Below are 18,818 nucleotides of genomic sequence, written 5' to 3'. Positions count from 1 at the left end.
CACGGGGGATGGGTGTTCTTGAGGGACACAAACAAGTAAACAAATAAATGAACAAGACAGCTTCAGACAGTGATAAGTGCTATGAAGACAGCAAGAGAATGTGGTAGAGTGTGACTGACAGAGACGGACTATTTTGGAAGGAGAAGTTTTCCTTGAGGAGCTAAGATGTGAATGTGCCACAAAGCCTTTGACAAGCACATGATTTTCAATGAGAACTTATTTCATGGATTTGAGATTCTCCTATTACAAAATGATGAAGATGTAATTTTATTTAAATCAAATATTGACAAAAAAAGCCTTCCATGAGCCAAGGGTAAAAGGTTCAGGAATATTAAAGATTAGATTGTCTGCAACATTAGATTTATTCTGAAACCCAAACAACTCCCAGTAGGTGTGGCTTCAAAACTGAGGCAATTCAGACACTGCTCTTGATTTAATCCCTAAGCTAGTTATTTCTGGGAAATGGAATATTTGAGTAATCTCACTTAACTGTTAAGAGTATAATGTTATCAGCAAAGTAGCAAGAGGAATTCTGTTATGAAAACGAATCCATTCGAATTGTTCTTTGAAAAAAGCTGTTTTATATTTCTGATTCATGATGTTGTAAAGTCACACATGTACAGGAAAAGAAAACTGGCATCTGCCAGGAGATAAGCAAATTTGATTAGATGTTCTAGTGGCTAGAACACTTTCATTCATTCAGTGTTTATAACTGAAACACGAGTGTTGCTCATCTAGTGATGTGGATTTAAAATATACAGGGCTTCACATTTGATCGCTGATATAAACAACAACAACCACAACACAGAACCCACCAAACTTCATCCATAAGTATAGACTTTCTAAAAATTAGACTTGATTCCCATTATAACATAATCATGTCACTAATTAGAGCCAAATTTTTGCATCTCTTGAGAATGTGGAGTTGAAATTTATAAGACTAAGAATATAAAAATAAATTTATAAAAATAATGAAGCATATGGGAGAGGAAGAAGCCATCAGTGAGATAGTTTTGTGTCAAAAAGTGATATTAATTTAGGAACTGATGAACTTTAGAAACTGGAATCATGCATGAATAACACAGAGTAAGAATCTGGACCTAGACAGGAAATCTAGCCTTACAAAGTATAGTATAAACAGGAGGAGAGGGGAGGTGGAGAGAATGGAAATTTTCAGGGGTATTAGAATTAAATGACCACTACTTCCATAGATCTGATTGATTCAAAGCACCCAAAAAATGTGTTAACCAGTTTTTAAAAACAGCTTTATTGAGATATAATTTACATAATCATAAAATTCACCCATTGTAAGTTTACAATTGAATGATTTTTAATAAATGCAGAGTTGTGCAACCATCACCACGATTTAACACATTTTTTTTCATGTTATTTCTAGGGTAGAAACCATTTTATTCTTCTAGAATAAGGGTACATGGTGACTCGTTAAAATCCTAGAGCAAATATCAAGGATGCAAAGGTGACTCACTGAAAATGCATGTAATAGACATGTATAGGCAGCTGCACCACTGAAACAAACATGGAGAGAGAAAGGGTGGCTGGCCGCCAGTACAGAGCAATGGCGATCAGTCAGGCTACAGAGTCAGACTGCTGAAGTTCAGATTCTTGCATCCCTATTTACTTAACAGCTCTCTGACCTCAGGCAAGTGACTTAAACTCTCTGAGCCTCAGTTTATTCATCTGTAAGTTAACAGTACCCTACCTTATGGTGTTATAAATAATAAATGAGATAATATATGCAAGGGGCTCAGCACAGTTCTGACACATAATAAGTACTCAATAACTGTTCGCTGTTTTTATAATTATCTCTGGATGTTCATCAAATGACCTTCCATCTGCCAGACATAAAAGACCTCATGCTCTATAATTCAGATTATGTGAAATTCTAGAAAAGTCATAATGATGGTGATAGAAAGCAGATCAGTGATTGCAAGAAGCCAGGGAGTGGGGGTAGGAAATTGACAACAAAGGGTCACAGGGAACTTTTGGCGATGTTTTATATTATGATTGAGGTGATTAAAAAAATGATATGGTATTTGTAAACACTTGTCATCAAATTACACACTTAAAGTTGGTGAATTTTCTTGAATGTAAAATAAAGCTGACTCTCCCCTAAAAAATATAGCTTTAAATGTTCCAGTTCCATTTTACATGTCATAAGCAAGAATCGATTTCTAAATTCAGCCTACAAATATTTGTTGAGCGCCTGCTATGTGCAAGGCACTGTTCGATGTGCTAGGGGTACAGCGTTGAAGACAGCATTCCTACCTTCATGGAGTTTATAGTTCAAGCACGAATTATACACATTTGTTTGGAGTTACCAAAGGAGTCAGGACAGGGTGTGGGGAGGCGGAGGAACTCTAAATTGTATAAATGTATGTCCCGTGGTTTTTCTATTTTTCAGACACTCACAGAAGCAAACACAGAGTGCCAATATCTGAAGACAATGCTCGCACCCTAGTGTCCCGGCAGCTGGCAAATCCGAGGCTTCCGGTGACCGGTGACCGTGACCCAAGGCTGCCCTCTGGCTACCCCACCTGCAAGACACTGTGCCCACCTGGCCAGCGAAACAGACTGGCCCTGGACCAAGGACCAGGTGGACGCTTCCACTGGGCCCAGGAGGAGCGCGGCTTTGGCTCCGGCCTCGTCTGCCCCGCGCTCTCTAGCCTCCCGGCGTGCTCCGTCGCTCCGCAGAGTGCTTGCTGTCGACATCCTCGGGGGACCCTCCCAGACCCCGACACACTCTCTCCGCGAAGTGACGCCGCCCACGTGGCGGGGGTCACCGGCTGGTTGGCTGCTGCCTCCGGGGCCGCGTGGGGGCGGGGCGAGGCCCGCGGGGGGCGGAGCTGTGGGCGGGGCCGGGCGCCCGGCCTCCGCTCGGGAAATGGGTGATCTGCGGATCGCCGGCGCCGGGGGCGGGGAAAGCGCTCGCGTAGCTGGGCCGGGGCCCCGCCCGGGACCTGGCACGAGGGCCCGTTCGTCCCCTTCCTCCTTCATTAGCGCTCGGCTGAGCCCGGAGCCGGGAACAGTCGGCTGGGTTCCCTGCTTGATTTTGGGGGCGGCAGCATCCGGGAGAGGAACATGGCGCTCGTAAGCAAACGAACGGAGCTGGAAGCGGACGAGGTACTGGCCGGTGCGGAGCGCGGGACTGGGGCCGGGGAGGGACGAGCGAGCCCAGCTGGGACCGCCGACGTCCCGCCCCCTCGATCCCCTGTCTGAGACGGGTGGGCTCCCGCCCCGAGGAAGGGGCAGGGGCTGCGGGTGGGGGCACCCGGTCTCGACAGGTCCCTGCCTGGGGTCGTGGGGACGGAGGACCGCGTGTCCGGCCGACAGGCGGATGGGTGCGAGCGAGCGGGAGCCGTTCAGAGCCTCTCCAGAGACGCCTGCGCTCTCACGAGTCCCGACACTGACACTCGGGGTTGGTGCAGTCGTTCTCGACCTGGGAATCTCACCTTCTTTGGAAGTTTCCTGGTGGCAGAAACGAAAGGCTCACGATCGATGACAAGCGGGGGACCGCCGGAGGAAGGAGGAGCCGAGGGGAGTGGCAGGGCCGGGGCCGCCGAGGTGCTGGGGGGCTAGAGGGCAGGAGCCGCTGCAGCCCAGGCTGTGGTGCTGACCCCTCCCTCCGCGGGGCCCAGACACTTGTCCAAGCAGGTCCCCAGCGCTGGTCGTGGGCTCCTTCGAGGGAAGGCGCTGCTCAAAACCGACTGTGGCCTCCCGTGGTCTCAGCTGTATTTGGGTAATGAGCCACTTTCTCCTATCGCGGCGCGCCGGGGTCTGAGCACCCTGGGGCGTGCGCGCAGGACCTGTTGATATGTTGACTGTCCTTTTCAGCACTTGGCAACTCCGGAGAGAGCGCTCTCTCGCGCGCTTCAAGTTCAGGCCAGGACTCCGGCAGCAGCCGCAGCAGCAGCAACAGCAACAGCAGCAACAGCTGCGGCTGCTGCCATTTTACCTGACTTGAATTTTACCAGTTGGGCCTGAGGAGGCTTTGGTTTCAAATACTGCACTAAGGGATGATCTGGAGGAGGCGGGTTAGGTTTCCTGTCCATCTCTCTGATGCCAGGAAACTCCTGACAACGAATGCTATGCTTTAGATGTGGGTCTTAAAATAAAACAAAACCCGAAATACACTGCTCCTTTACACGACTGGCAGACAAGAGGGCAAGCTTGGCTGTCCAGAACCTTCCTTCCGGCCTGTCCCTTACAGTGAGGGCCCCAAGACCACAGACCAGTGAAGTAGAGCTTGTACAGCTGTCTCTGTTTATTGTTGAAAATTTTAAACTACATATAAAGGCAAATGATGAAATAGCACATTTGTTGCTATTTTCATCTGTGACAACCCTTATTTGTCACAGGCTGTTTTTTTGGTATGACCTGAAGCCAGCAATTTTTCTTCATTCTTCCTGTCTTAGTTCTCTGTAATCACAGTAGAAACACTTTCATGGTACTTTGACTGTATGGTCACTTCCTTCCGCAAAAGTTCTTATGATTCTCTGTTGCATATCAAATTAAATATCCATTTTCCTCACATGCAAGGCTCTCTATAGTATGGTCTCAGTCTCATATCCCAGGCTTGTCCCCAGCTGCTTCCCTATATAACCATTTAGTTTAATCATATTGTAAATAAGGAAACAAGACTGGGAGTAGCTAGTAAATGTGGAGTGAAAATTTTGAATCCTGGTCTGCTTGTCTAAAAAGATTTGCTATGCTTAGGACCATATGATTATCTAGACCAGGACATTGTCAAAAGGATGCTATTAATAATTAATGCTGGGTCAATAGGTGTAAACTGGGACTGCTTGGGGCATGCTGAGACTTATGAGTCACCCTAACTATGCCCACTGCCTGTGAGATGAACCAAGGTATGGAGATGCATTAGCTGATGAGGAGGGCTCTAGCTCTGTGGGAAGGTTAGGTTTCAGAGCAGCAGGTAGCCTGGCACATCGATGCTTGGTAAATAAATATTTGTTGAATGAATGTGTGACTGCAGAAAAGAAGATGTTGCTTGATAACTTCTCAGTTTTTACCATATCATTCATTAATTTTTTTTCCATTCTATTAACTATTAGGCTCCTATTACATGCTGGGTTCTGTGCTAGTCCTAGGAATGAGCAAAGTACAAACAGAATTCTTTGTTCGTGCCAAATCCACTTTTTCCATCACTGTGTACCAGTTCCACTGGTGTAAATTTAACATGCATTTACTGAGCATTTACTCTGTGCTCAAACTTGATAGGTGCTTTAGAAAGAGACATAGTTTGGGCTCTCTAGGGTTCTCAATCTGGGTGGGGAGATATGACATGTGTACAAGAACTCTAGAAAAGAGCTCAAGTCAGGGTAAGCAAGTAAGAAGCAGTGTGTTGTAGACTGGGTACCCATGACCTATTTGTAGAAAGTCCCTAACTGTAAATGGGCTGAAGAGCTCTAACCACGAGTAAATAACCCTGTTCTTCAATTTTATTGGATGTGTAAAACTAAAATAGCTTATTTCAGGTAGGAAGCTTTCTACATACTCAAGAGTTTGATAGTCTTTGTGGCCATATTTGATATTGACAGTCCTTATGGCCATTAATTGATACTCTTGGGAAGTAAAAAGGGACAAAGTGGTATAGTTGGAAAGGTACTAGGCTAAGCATTAGGTAAACTGGGCTCTCAGCTCTCTTTGCCCCATAGTCATTCATTCATTTATGTGTACAAATATCTGATTATCCTAGGTGCCAAGCCCTGTGCTAGCCTGGAGGTACAACAGTGAACAAGACAAGCAGTGAAAGTCTTCCAGCCATAGCCATCTATTTGCCATACATTTGTTCTATTAACCTTGCATACATTCTGTACATCTTCCACGAACTCAGTGTCAGTGTTGCTTGACTAGTGACCTTGATTGAGCAAGTCTCTCAACCTCTGATGGCTCTTTCAGTTCCTCATCTGAAGAAGGAGGGTTTCACTCTGAAGCCATAATTTAATAAAAAGAGTAAGCTTTATACTTAGGTTTCTTGGGGGGTTGGTTATGAAAAAACGTTGAGACATGGGTTAGGGAAAGAAAGGGCATATGTGACAGATGCTTTCACGGCCTGCATTTTGGCCCAGGATTTTGTAGATTTAATTCTGAGCTAGAAAATTTCCCTTTAGAAGTTTAGATGAAGTTTCGATAATATTGATAGCCACAGTCAGATTCATTCTTTCATTCCACCAGTGTTCATTGAACATTTCTCGGGTGCTAACAGTCTTCAGATGCTGGATGTACACACTAAAACAAGACATTGCTTTTGTGGAATAATCTAGCAAAAGTAACAGTTAAACAAGTAAGTAGTTCTGTCTTTGGGTCACGGTAGGCTTTAGGTAGGAGGGCCTCATAACTTATCCTCCAAAGCAGCGCACCATGAGAGTAATGGGGTGCTTTCAGTAATTACACTAGGACGATAGGTGCAAACAGGAATGGTTGGCCTTCCTAGTTTAGGGGCTGGCAAAGACTTTAAAGGACACATGGTATTTGAAGTGGGTTTCGAAGGGTGAGCAGGATTGTGCTGGGCAGAGCAAGTGGGATAAGGCGTGGGCCTTGGTGGAAGGTGAGACGGGCATGATGAGCACAGAGGACTCAGCACGATGGGGATGGGAAGGGGGAGAGGTGTCAAGGGCTGAGACGGAAGAGGCTGGCTTGGATCACATGTGCAGTGTCCAGAATGTCAGGCTCAGGAGTTGGGTTATATCTCCTAAAAAATAGGAATCTAGAAGATTTTTAATGGGGCAGGTGTGCTAAGATTGGTTATTTTGGGTAGATAAATCTAGTGAAGTAGATGTGGCCAGACTGTGCAGGTGGCAGCAGGAAGGGCAAGGGCTATTGCAGCAGCTAATATGGGAGGTGATGAGGACTGAAGTAGGGCAGACAGAGGCTGTGTCACTGGCTTCTCAGTGAGAACATGAAGGACGACATGACTCTGTGGCCTGTTCCTCACTTTGAGGGTCGGTGGTAGAGGGGGGAGGGAGAGGCCATTCAGTGACAATGCTGGGTTCCTTGTGTGGCTGGGTGGTGGCGCTGTCACCTAAGGAGGGGGGAGGCGGTTCAGTCCCATCCCCTTTCAGGAGGGTGTGGAGATGGGGAAGGGTGACAAGGCCCCCTGTGGATTTTCTTATTGAAGGAGCATGGGCCATTTCTTTTGATGGTATGAATGTGTCAAAGTTAAGAAAGGGCGTTTGTAGGCTGGTAATGCAGGTTAGTGGAAGGAAAAGGCAGCATCAGTTTACCATTAGTCTCAACTCCTGCTCAGGTTAACAAACAGGCAGTTTCCTCAAAATGTTCAATCTCGAATCTCTTTTGAAACCCCATCTCTTCTTGGAATGCTACTTTCTTGGTGAAACTTTCCCTCATTTTTTCTTCTCCTCCCCCCTTCCCCGGATACCTGTTTCCTTCCTTTCAAGTCCAGAAGCACTTATGCTTCTGCAGGCAAGTACCAGTTCTTCCCTGCCTTAGGGTTTGCCTCCTTATCTTAGTTCCCTGCTTGGGCGCTGTTACTAAGTATCAACATTGTGAATCAGGTCCTGTGAACCCTGTAGACTCATGGTTTCATTTAGCCAGCTGCTGACACCCCCCAGCCTCCAGTCTCCAGTGACCCAATAGCCATCTCAGGCAGTCTCCTGAAGTCATTTTGTGCTCACTTTTCAAAGATGAATCCCTAGGGACTCCCATGGGCACTTGTGGGGCTTCCTGGGAAGGGATGTGTTCCTTTTTCATGCCTGCCTTTGGTCACCAACTGTGTCCAAACTCTCCTCTTCTGCCCCTGTGCTTCGTGGTCTCTGCTCCCTCCTTATGCACCCAATCTGTTGACACCCAGAGCTGCTATGGCCAGACACAGTGGTGAGGTCATCACTCCTCTCTATAAAGAGACTCCTGATGTGTGGAACACCTGGCAGTCATAATGCCATCATGCATTATGCTCTTGATTTAAAAGTCTGTGGGTCGGTAGTAAATGCTTTTTTGCTGTGATCTATGGACATGTCCCCTTGGTATTGCTGATACAAGCGTACTTCAAAGCATTCGTGGAAAAATTGAATTAAAAGATAATGTTAACCTTTTCCATGAAAGTACTTTTGAAAGTATCCTTGTATTATGCTGACATATACATAGGGCCTACATGTTTAAAAATATTTCAGTGAAACAATACATTGTACATATTTGTTGGGTCTGATGATAACTAGTGAGTGAGAGTTGTTCAGCCTGCTTCAATGTGTGGAGGATTGTGCTAGGTGCTGGAGAGGCAAACACAGCTCCTGCCCTAGGTTACAGGCTGTGGGGTGTGTGGTGGTGGGTGGGTGGTGTGCTGAGAACCATGGAGAGATGCCAGGGTGCTTTGAGAGCACAGAGGATGACATCTCATCCAGGGGAAAGGGTAGTCAGGGATGCTTTCCTGGAGGAGGCCATTTCTTAGAAATTCTGAGCCTTGCAGTGTAAGTAGGGGTTCACCATGTGGAAATGATTTGGGGATGAGGGGAGCTCCTGAAGTATGTCCAGGAAGAGAGAATAACAGGATAAGTCATGGAGGTGAGGCAACGCCTGTGGCACTGTAGGTGGCTGACGTGGCAGGAAACACGGATGGAGAAGTAGTGTATTAGGCAGGGTTCTCGACAGAAACAGAACCAAGAGGATAAATAGATAGATCGACAGATGAGAGCGGATTTATTAGGGGAGTTGGAGACTGAGAACTCCCATGACAAGCTGTCTGTAAGTTGGAGACCCTGGGATGCTGGTAGCATAGCTCAGTACAAGTCTGAAGGCCTCGGAACCAGGAGAGCCAATGGTGTAACTTTCAGTCCAAGGCCGAAGGCCTGAGAAACTAGGGGGCCCTTGTTGCAAGTACCAGAGTCCAAAGGCCAGAGAACCTAGAGTTCTGATGTTTCTGATGTCTAAGGGCAGGAGAAGATGAGTGTCCCAGCCTCAGAAGGGAGGGAGAGTGAATCCACTTTTCCTCTGCCATTTTGTTCTATCTGAGCCCTTAGCCGATTGGATGGTGCCCACTGACATTGGGTGATGGCAGATCTTCTTTACTCAGTTCTCTGATTCAAATGCCAGTCTCTTTTGGAAACACTCTTACAGACATACCCAGAAATAATGCTTAGCCAGCTATCTGGGTATCCCTTAATCTAGTTAAGTTGACACCTAAAATTAACCATCACAGGTAGGAAGGGTCATTCAGAGTCTTTCGTGCCAGGTTATGGAGACTGTGGTGTTTATTTAAGGGTTTAAGCTGGTACAGAGAGAGCAGCACTTCATACCTCTGGAAGGGTATGGAGGCTGAATGGAAGGAGACAAGACCAGAGGGTGGGAAGCAGGTGGTTTTCTGGTGCTTTGTTTTGTTTGTTGACTGACTGTTGGAGCCCACCAAAGGCCCACTGCACATATATGCAAGGGTCACTAAGCACTGGGATGACACGATGGTATGATATGGTTTGACCTCTTGAGAGCATGTCAGGAATGTGGATACAAACAGACAACACTAACCTGGAGTGAAGGGGAGAGCCTAGAGACAGTGCAAGTGGCCTTGTGCTCCAAGGAGAAGGGAAGAGGGCTCCCACTGGGCAGTCAGCCAGGACATCACAGTGAGGGCGTGCCCCTCGTCCCCACTCCAGGAGTCAGCTGACTTGCTTTCCAGATCAAGTGCTCACTGACCAACTGTGTGACTTAGAGGAAGTCCCTTAATACTTTGGGCCTTGTTTCCTTATAGGCAACACGACGGAGTTGAAACTGATGATCTGTCTGTAAAGTTCCTTTCAGTCTTGACATCTGTCATCAAGAAGGTGACAGTTGAACTGGGCTTTTAGGAGTGGACTCTCAGCAGGCAGTGAGGGAGCAGATCACCCTTTGTTCCTTCAGGGCAGGGGAGTAGCATGGGAAATGCACTCAGTCGTGGGTGGAGCACAACAGAGGCCATGTGGCTGGAGCAGAGGGTCTGCAAGAAGGTACCTGGGTACCGTGGGAGGGCTGCGGCAGGTGTGTCCCTGCCAGTTCTCATAGGCCTTGAAGTAGTTCAGCTAAGGAGTTTTGTTTTGTTTTCTGTTTTCTTTTTTGACAGTGGGGAGACTTATGTTCCCTTTTGTATTTGAGGAATATTTTTTCTTTTCTTCTCTTTTCCTTTTTGTTTTTTTAAACAAAGGAAGCAGTGATGGTTCCATTTCTTTCGTTTTGCTTTCCCTTTTCTCAGCCCCATTTCTAAAGTACAGTTTTAAACTGATCACGATACCGTGAAATTCAATGGTTGAGGAGACAGACAAGGTCAGACATGTTTGAGTAATTCCCATAGGCTTATGTGTCATCACGCAGACTTACCCTCGCCTGAGTTCTGAGATACAGAACACACTGGTGTGGTGGGCAGGACTAGTCACAGTTTCTCCCTCCCTGCATCCTCAGTTCACCTTGTCCTGGAGTTCTGAGGTTTCTGGTCTTTTTCAATGCAAGAGTCACAGTTGTTCTGCTCAGAACTAAAGGAACCACACCTCAGATTCTCACATCGTTTTTCAAGCCAAATGGAGTATGATCTTTTTGAGAGGAGGCAGACAAGACAGATGAAGACAAAATGCGAGGGTCCTGCAGGGAGGGAAGTGAGGCCTGGCTCCAAAGTCCTCCTCCAGAAGCACTCATAAATCATCGAGTGTGCTGACTCATCCATCAAGTGCTCGTTGACCAACACCAGCTACCGCCCTGACTCATCCATCAAGTGCTCGTTGACCAACACCAGCTACCTCTGCACAGAGCAGCATTGAGCTCCCAAGGGAGCTGCCAGCTCGGGTCCAGATGCTGTCTTCCCACCTGCTTTCTGACCTCCGGTGCGTTTATTCCACTACTGTGATGCTCTTCATTTATGAAGGAAGAAATCAGATTATACTCTACAAAGCGTTGGGCACATAGAAGTGCTCCTAAAATGCTAGTTCTCTTTTCCATTATGCTTTTACTGTGAGGTGTTGCTGCCACTGTTCATTATTTATGGGTTGGATGAAGAATGTAGCTAATGTTTTGGTGTGGTAAAATCTATTTTTACCTAAGTTCTGCAAAAAATTGAGAAGAAAATTCTGCAGAAGGACACATCTTAGAAACAGAAAGGAAGGAAGTGACTGGCGCAAGGTCACTCAGCTGGGTTAGGCACAGGGTCAGGATTAGAAGCCAGGTGCCCTAACTCTAAATTCAGTGTCTTTCCATTAGGTCAGGGAGCCGCACACTTTACCAGTGGGCCAAATGCAGCCTGTACCCCTCCTATTTTTGTAAGTAAAGTTTTATTGGAACATAACCATGCCGATTTGTTTAGGTGTTGTCTATGGCTGCCTTTGGACTACAATGGTACAGCTGAGTAGTTGGGACACAGACAGTATGGCTTACACAACCTAAATATTCATAGGTCCTTTATGAAAAATGTTTCCTGATTTCTAGGGGTATATGTAAGTTAGCTTATAATGTGTTATAAGTCTTATGAATTAAATTTTCTTATTTCTTTAATCCTTGATGGAGTTTGGATGTGTCGTCCCCTCCAAAACTCATGTGGAAATTTGATCTCCAGTGTGGCAGGGTTGGAAACTGATTGAGTCATGGGGACAGATCCCTCATGAATGGATTAATGCTCTCCCTGGGGGAGGGGGGATTAATGAGGGAGTTCTCGCTCTATTAGTTCCTACCAGAGCTCCAGAGCTCGTTGCTTAAAAAGACTCTGGCACCTGCTCTCTCTCTCTTGCTTCCTCTCTCACCATGTGATCTGCTTGTATCCGCCAGCTGACTGCCACTTTCTGCCATGAGTAGAAGCAGCCTGAGGCCTGTGCCAGATGCAACTGTCCCAGAATCGTAAGCCAAATAAACTTCTTTTCTTTATAAATTATCCAGTCTCAGGTATTTCTATTATAGCAACACAAACAGACTAATACAATCCTCATATAGGCATTAAAAACTAGGAAAACCAGAAATCTATTTGATATTCCATGAAGTATGGTGCAAGTTCTGGAGTCAGATAGATATGGGTTTGAATCCCTGCTCCTCCATGTACAACTTTGGATAAGTTACTTTCTCTAAGCTTTAGTTTCTTCATCAGTGAAATGGAGATAATGAAACCTACTTTGTAGGGTTATTGTGAGGATTAAAAGTCAATACAGTGCTTAGCATATGGGGCTCTGGTATAGTTTGAATGTCCCCTGCAAAACTCACGTTGAACTTAATCTCCAATGTGACAGAGAGGTGGGACCTTTAAGAGGTGATTGGAGCATGAGGATTCTGCCCTCATGAATGGATTAATTTTTCATGGGTGAATGGGTTAATGGATTAATGGGTTATCATGAGAGTAGAACTGGTGGCTTTATAAGAGGAAGGGAGACCTGAGCTCTTCTCAGGTCTTGCTCTCACCCTTTCACCATGTCATGCCCTGTGCCACCTTGGGACTCTGCACAGAGTCCCCACCAGTGAGAAGACCTACCTCCTTGACCTTGGACTTACAAGCCTTCAGAATTATAAGAAATCGGTTCCTTTACAAAGGACCCAGTGTCAGGTATTCTGTTATAAGTGACAGAAAACAGACTGAGACAGCCTTTCAGCACTGTTGTTAAGGCTGCACTTTCTGCCTGCTTTTGTCATTTTCCCTGCCCTATGAGGAACTGGCATTGTGTAAAGGTTGGCCCATCCAAGGTACTGCACAATAATCCTCCTTCACAGTGTATTTCTGTAGGATAAATGTAGTTATCTCTCAGGCTAATACCCAGGGCTCCAGCTGGGTGAATTCTTCAAGTTTACAGTCATCTCACCTTTCCTGATGGAAGAGGGGAAGCCACTCAACACAAAAGAGAGGCATAAACTGGGACTCAAAGGGCCATCTGTTCTAGCTTCATCTGAAACTGAACAGTGTTAATATTTGTCAGCAAGGAAGGTGGCAATGTCAGTAATATTTTGGAAATGGCATTTGCGCACTGACACTTAAATGGTGTTGTAGCCTCTGATTTCTCCAAACATTTTGCTGTGTAGTCCCCTCTTTCCATTGGTGAATGTTGCAACATTCTTACAGGGTTTTCATATAGCACCTAGACGCTGATAGGAGACTATGACCTGTAAAAGATATGTGTGTGTTTGGCTACTCAGTATAAGAGGTAGAAAGGTAAAGGAGGTGACCGTGTGCAAGTGCTTCTGGGCCCTGTAGGGGACTCTAGGGCTGTAAGTCTGCCCCAAAGCAATGTGTTATGCTAGGCTGTTCTCTTTAAAGTGCAAGTCCATTCTCATCTTGCTGCTTAAAACCTGTCTGTAGCTTCTCATTGACTTTGAGGTAAAATGCAAACACTTTATTTAGCATGGCATAGAAGGCCTTACTGTCTAGCTCAGTGGTTCTCACACTAGTGTGCCTAACAATCTCTTAGCTGCGAGTTGGGTGGATGTTAATGTGCACAACGGTTCTTACTCGGTAGGTTTGGGATGGGTCCTAGGATCTCGTTTTTTTTTTTTTTTTTTTAATTAGCATATTCATTGTTATAAATCATACTTATCCTTGGATCTTGTGTTTTTGTCACTGATTTTTTTTTTGGCGGCTGGCCAGTACGGGGATCCAAACCCGTTATCCTGGTGTTATAAGGCTGTACTCTAACCAACTGAGCTAACCTGCCAGACTGGATCTTGTGTTTTTAATACACATCTTAAATATCAGCCATTCCAAAGTGCTGGTAGTTCCTCTTCTCATGCCCCATCTCCCCAAAGGTGGACCTTTCTTTCTTCCTTACCAGGCCAATTTCTTTTCATCATTTAAGACTTCCCTCAGGTACTTCTCCTCCAGCCTTTCCTGATAGTACTTTCTTCCTTCTTCTCCAGGTGCTTAAGAGCTAGTTAGCATTCCTGGCTGCCTGGAAGAAGAAATATTTCCCATTTGGCATACATGCTGTGGCATCCAACAGGGATGGGGTGTAGGCACCCTGGTGTTCTGGCAGAAAAGGTCGGCCCTTGTCTGTCACAAAAAGCAGCAAAAAAAATGAACTCCTCTAGTGCTTTCTAACAATGTAATATTTTAATCCTCTCAATCAGGAGGGAGAATTTTCCTCCATAATTCATTAGCATTATCTCAATATACTTAAAAAAATCCCAGCTTTATTGAGGTGTGATTTACATATCATAAAATACATATCCTTTTAGTGCTCAATTCAGTGATTTTAGTAAACGTATGGACTTGTGTGCCTACATTTAGTAAATGTGTGGACTTGTGTATTCCATTTCTGTTGCTTATAGCAAACTACCAGAAACTGGGTAATTTAAGAAGAAATAAAATTCATTTCTTACAGTTTTGGAGGCTGAGAAGTCCAAAGTCCAAAGAACATATCTGGTGAGGGCCTTGTTGGTTGGTGGTGACTCTCCACAGAGACACAGGGTATCACATGGCGAAATCAGCTGAGCAAGAGAGAGATCTAAACTGCTCACTCACTCTCCTTGTAAAACCATCAGAACCACGCCCATTACCACCCATTAAATCATCAATGGATTAATGTACTCACTAGGGCATGGTCCTCACAATCTAATCATCTCTTAAAGGCCCCACCTTTCAATTACTATAGTAGGATTTCCCACTCTCTTAACACTGTCACAGTGGGGATGAAGTTTCTAATACATGAAAATTTGGGGGACATGATTCAACCCATATCATTCTGTATCTGGCCCCAAAGTTCATGTCCTTTCTCACATGTAAATACATTCATTTTATCCCCAAAGTTTTAACTTGTTTCAGCTCCAAAGTCCCATTTGATTTTGTTTGTGAAATCAAAATAAGTTATCTACTTCCAAGGTACGGTGGGGGAACAAGGTAGGTTATATATTCCCTTTCAAAAAGGGAGAAATAGATTAAAAGAAAGGTGTAACAGGTCCCAAACAAGTTCAAAACTCAGCAGGGCAGGCATTAAGTCTCAAAGCTGATGAATCATGTGCCTTTACTCCATGTTTGCACCCTCTGCACACTGGTGTGGGGGGTTAGGTCCCCAAGATTTCAGGCAGCCTGTCTTCTATGGCTTTCCTGGTCTCCAGACATGCTTTAGTTCTCCCAGGCTGGCATTCCATGCTGCTAACTCTGAAGTTTTGGGGTCTTTATGGTGGTGATCCTGCTCCCCTGGCTCCACTAGGCATGGCCCTGCTGGAGTTTCTGTCCTGCATCTCCGACCCCACCTTTCCCCTTGGCATTGCTCTACTAGAGGCTTTCTGCAGTGACTCTGTCCCTGTGATGGATCTTTTCCATATATCCTTTGAAATAGGGGTGGAGGCTCCCGAGCCTCTACAGCTCTGGCATTCTGTGAACTGACAGATTTAACACCGCGAGGAGTCTGCCAAAGCTGCAGGTCCAGCCATACATGGGCCGATTTAGCCACAGCTGGAGCAACTGGAGCAGCCAGGATGTGGAGAGAGCAGCATCCCGAGGTGGCCCTGGGCAGCAAGCCCAAAGAGGACTCTTTGGCCTGTTCACTCAAACCATTCTGTCTCCCTAAGTTTCTGGGCCTCTAATGGGAGAAGATGCCTCAAAGATCTCTGAAATGCCTTCAGGGTCTTTCTTCCTTTCTTCTCTTGATAATACCCTCCTTCTGTGCTAATCTCCTGAGCAAATGGTTGCTGGGCTACACCCTTGGTTTCCTCTTTGAACAGACTTTTTCACTCTTTATGTGGCCAGGCTGAGAGTTTTTCAATTCTTTACCCTCTGCTTCCCCTATAAATTCTGCCTTTACTTTGTGCCTTTTCTGTGATAATTCAGCGTAGGCTGTTGCAGGTAGCCACACAGCTGCCTCAATACTTTGCTGCTTAGAAATTTCTTCTGCCAAATACTCTGATTCATAGCTCTTAAGTTCTGTATTCCATAAAACTTTTGGGCATGAACAGAATGCAGCCAAGTTCCTTGCAACTCTATAACAAGGGTGACTCTTGCTTGCTCCAGTTTCTGATCAGCTGTTTCTCATTTCTATCTGAGACTGTCTTAGAATGGATTTTACTGTCCATATTCTATCAGCATTCTGGCCACTACCATTAAACCAATCTCTAAGACATTTCAAATTTTCCCTGGTCTTTTTGTCTTCTAAGCCCTTGCCAGAATGTAGGCTTTTTCTAGCCTGCTCCTTCAAATTCTTTCAGCCTCTGCCTAATACCTAGTTGCAAAGCCACTTCCACATTTTCAGGTATTGTTATAAGCAATGTCCCACTCCTGGTACCAAATTTCTGCATTAGTCCATTTCTGTGGCTTATAGAAAGATAGTTGAAAATGGGTAATTTAAGAAATAAAATTTATTTCTTAAAGTTTCAGAGGCTGGGAATCTGAAGTCCAGAACACATCTGGTAAGGGTCTTGTTGGAGGGTGGTGATCCTCTACAGAGATGCAGATCATACGGCAGAAATGGCTGGGTAAGAGAGATCTAAACTGTTCGCTCACTCTCCTTATAAAGCCATCAGAACCACACGCATTATCATCCATTAAACCATCAGTGGGTCAATCCATTCACTAGGGCATGGTCCTCACAATATAATCACCTCTTAAATGCCCCATCTTTCACTTACTGTAATAGGATTTCTCACTCCCTTAACATTGTCACAATGGGGATGAAGTTTCTAATACATGAAAATTTGGGGGACACAATTCAAGCCATATCAGTACCCATCACCACAATCTAATTTAAGAACATTTCTATCACCCCATAAAGATCCCTCATCCATTTTCTCTTACCTCAGTACACTTTTAACACTTAAAATAATTGAAAAATTAAAAATCACCAGGAGAAAATAAAATTTTGCAAGCAGAGCTAAAAAAAAAAAAAAAAAAAAAAAGCAGCCACTATATATGATGAGGATAAAACACAAGTGTTAGGCATCAAAAGTGAGACTGGAGAGCAGTGTACATCTGGGTCAGTGCTTGGCTTGGCTTTCATACTTTGATGTCTTCAGAAGAGAGGGTCAAGGCTGCATGAATTGCCCCTGCCCACATGAATAATTTGTTCCATTTGCAAGAAAACAAATGTGTACTTCGTATGGATGATGATTTCCTGGTTTATTCCCCAGAGGACTAAGGAGACAGAATGGTTTCAGGGAACAGGCCCAAGTCAGCCTCCATGGGCTCACTGCCTAAGGCCAACTCAGGATTCTGTTGCCTGCACCCTGGCTGCTCCAGCTGCTTCAACTGTAGCTAAATTGGCCCAAGGTGTTGCTGGACCCACTGCTTTGGAAGACACAGGCCAAAAACCTAGACTGCATCCACTTGGTGTAAAGAATGTAGGCTTGTATAATGCCAGAGCTGTGGAGGCATGGGGGCCTCCACGCAGATTTCAGCAGGTGTATGGAAAAGCCTGGGGACCCAGGAAGAGATTTGTCACATGGGTGGAGTCACTGCAGAGTCTCAACTAGGACAATGCCAAGAGGAAACATGGGGTCAGAGTTGCAGCAGGGAAAACCCGTTTGCTGGCAGTGTGTCCTCGGGCAAGTTACTTAACCTCTCTGTGCACTTCATTCTCCTCATCAGTCAAATGGGAATTCTAATGCCCACTTCAGAGTCGCTGTGTGCATATATATACCATATATACTTAGGTGCAGCCATTGATTTGATTAGCAATGATGTATATAGATTTTGCTTTTTATAAGTTAATTCATAAGGCTAGAATTTTTCAGAGCAGGATAGAATCATAGCAGGATTGTTTTAAATACTGCAACTAGCCATACTGAATATCCTTGTTACTAAATGTTTATTTGCTGATATTAATTTTAAGATTTACTTTTTGAAATCTTTTGTTATTATTTTTATTTTTAAATACAGACAGTGGTAAATATCCCTTAGGAGGACTGGCTCAAGCTGGGTAACGAAGGGCAGGGCACTTTGAGCCTCAGTCTACTCATTCACACAGTGGGGCTAAGTGATATCATGTATGCAGCTTGCTAACCGAGGAAGTTAGGGAACACTCACAAAATGAGGATGATTATAATTTAAAAGCATATAATTAATGCTTTTAGAACCTGAGGTGTTCACATTTCTAATGACTTTCTTGTTTAGTAATAATAGCATATGTGGTATTTCTTACAACTTTTTGAGATAGAAAACATTGAGATTTTTGGAATTCTTTTTTTTTTTCACGTGACACAAAGCAAACCTAGTTTGCTTTCATAAATGGTAGAGATGATTTTACTAAGGTGTGGGGTCTCCATAAGTCTAATCCTATAGCTAATTATGTTTGAAATTTAAAAAGTAAAGCTAGTAGCTTAGAATAATTGTTTCTTCTAAAGGTTTTCCTGTCCTCACCTCCCTTCATAGTTTGTGAGGAGGAGTTTACATTTTAACTTAGATGAGAGTGCCCCCTTTTGATGTAGACAAGCCCAGTCCAAGTGAGAACTTCAGGTCTGGGAGAAACAGGTATCACATGGCAAGAGATTAGCTTTGGACATTTTAAGACTGAGGTACATGTGACACATTTAATGAACTCTTGTCTCTTGTTAAAGACCACAAAACATCCATTTCAATTGTGGCAGTTAGAGACAATCGTCCTTTCCATAATTTTTAGGAGCAAACACAGGGCTTTGGGCAACTATTTAAAGCACGATTGCTCAACCGACAATGCCCTCCCCGTGCCTCGTCCTTGATTCTCCCTTTCTGTTCTCCTCTGCCACCGTGTCTCTGCCGTCAGCTAGTCCTGTCATGTCTACCTCCGAAATGTGGCTCCATACCAACCCCTCTTCTCCATTGCCGCCCCTACCTCACCAGTCCATGCCACCGTCTTCGTGTCTCCTGGGAGAGTGTCCTGTTGGTCTTTGTATCTGCTGTCCACTCTGCAGCCCAAGTGCTCTTTTTCAGACAT

At 44.9% G+C, this 18,818-nt stretch overlaps 1 protein-coding gene across 1 annotated transcript in view; it reads left to right on the top strand.

The window, feature by feature from the left end:
- Positions 1-2,938: 2,938 nt before the first annotated feature.
- TTC39B (tetratricopeptide repeat domain 39B) overlaps positions 2,939-18,818 on the top strand; it is a 124,741-nt gene continuing 108,861 nt past the window's right edge. Inside the window, exon 1 of the mRNA XM_063080465.1 lies at positions 2,939-3,141. Coding sequence (XP_062936535.1) covers positions 3,100-3,141 — 42 coding nt within the window. The 5' untranslated portion in view covers positions 2,939-3,099. The remainder of the gene's footprint in view (positions 3,142-18,818) is intronic.

This window comes from Cynocephalus volans, chromosome 16, assembly GCF_027409185.1.
Source record: "Cynocephalus volans isolate mCynVol1 chromosome 16, mCynVol1.pri, whole genome shotgun sequence".
Taxonomy (NCBI): Eukaryota; Metazoa; Chordata; class Mammalia; order Dermoptera; family Cynocephalidae; genus Cynocephalus; species Cynocephalus volans.
Note: the sequence above shows the minus strand (reverse complement) of the source record. Positions and strands in the feature narration are given on the sequence as shown.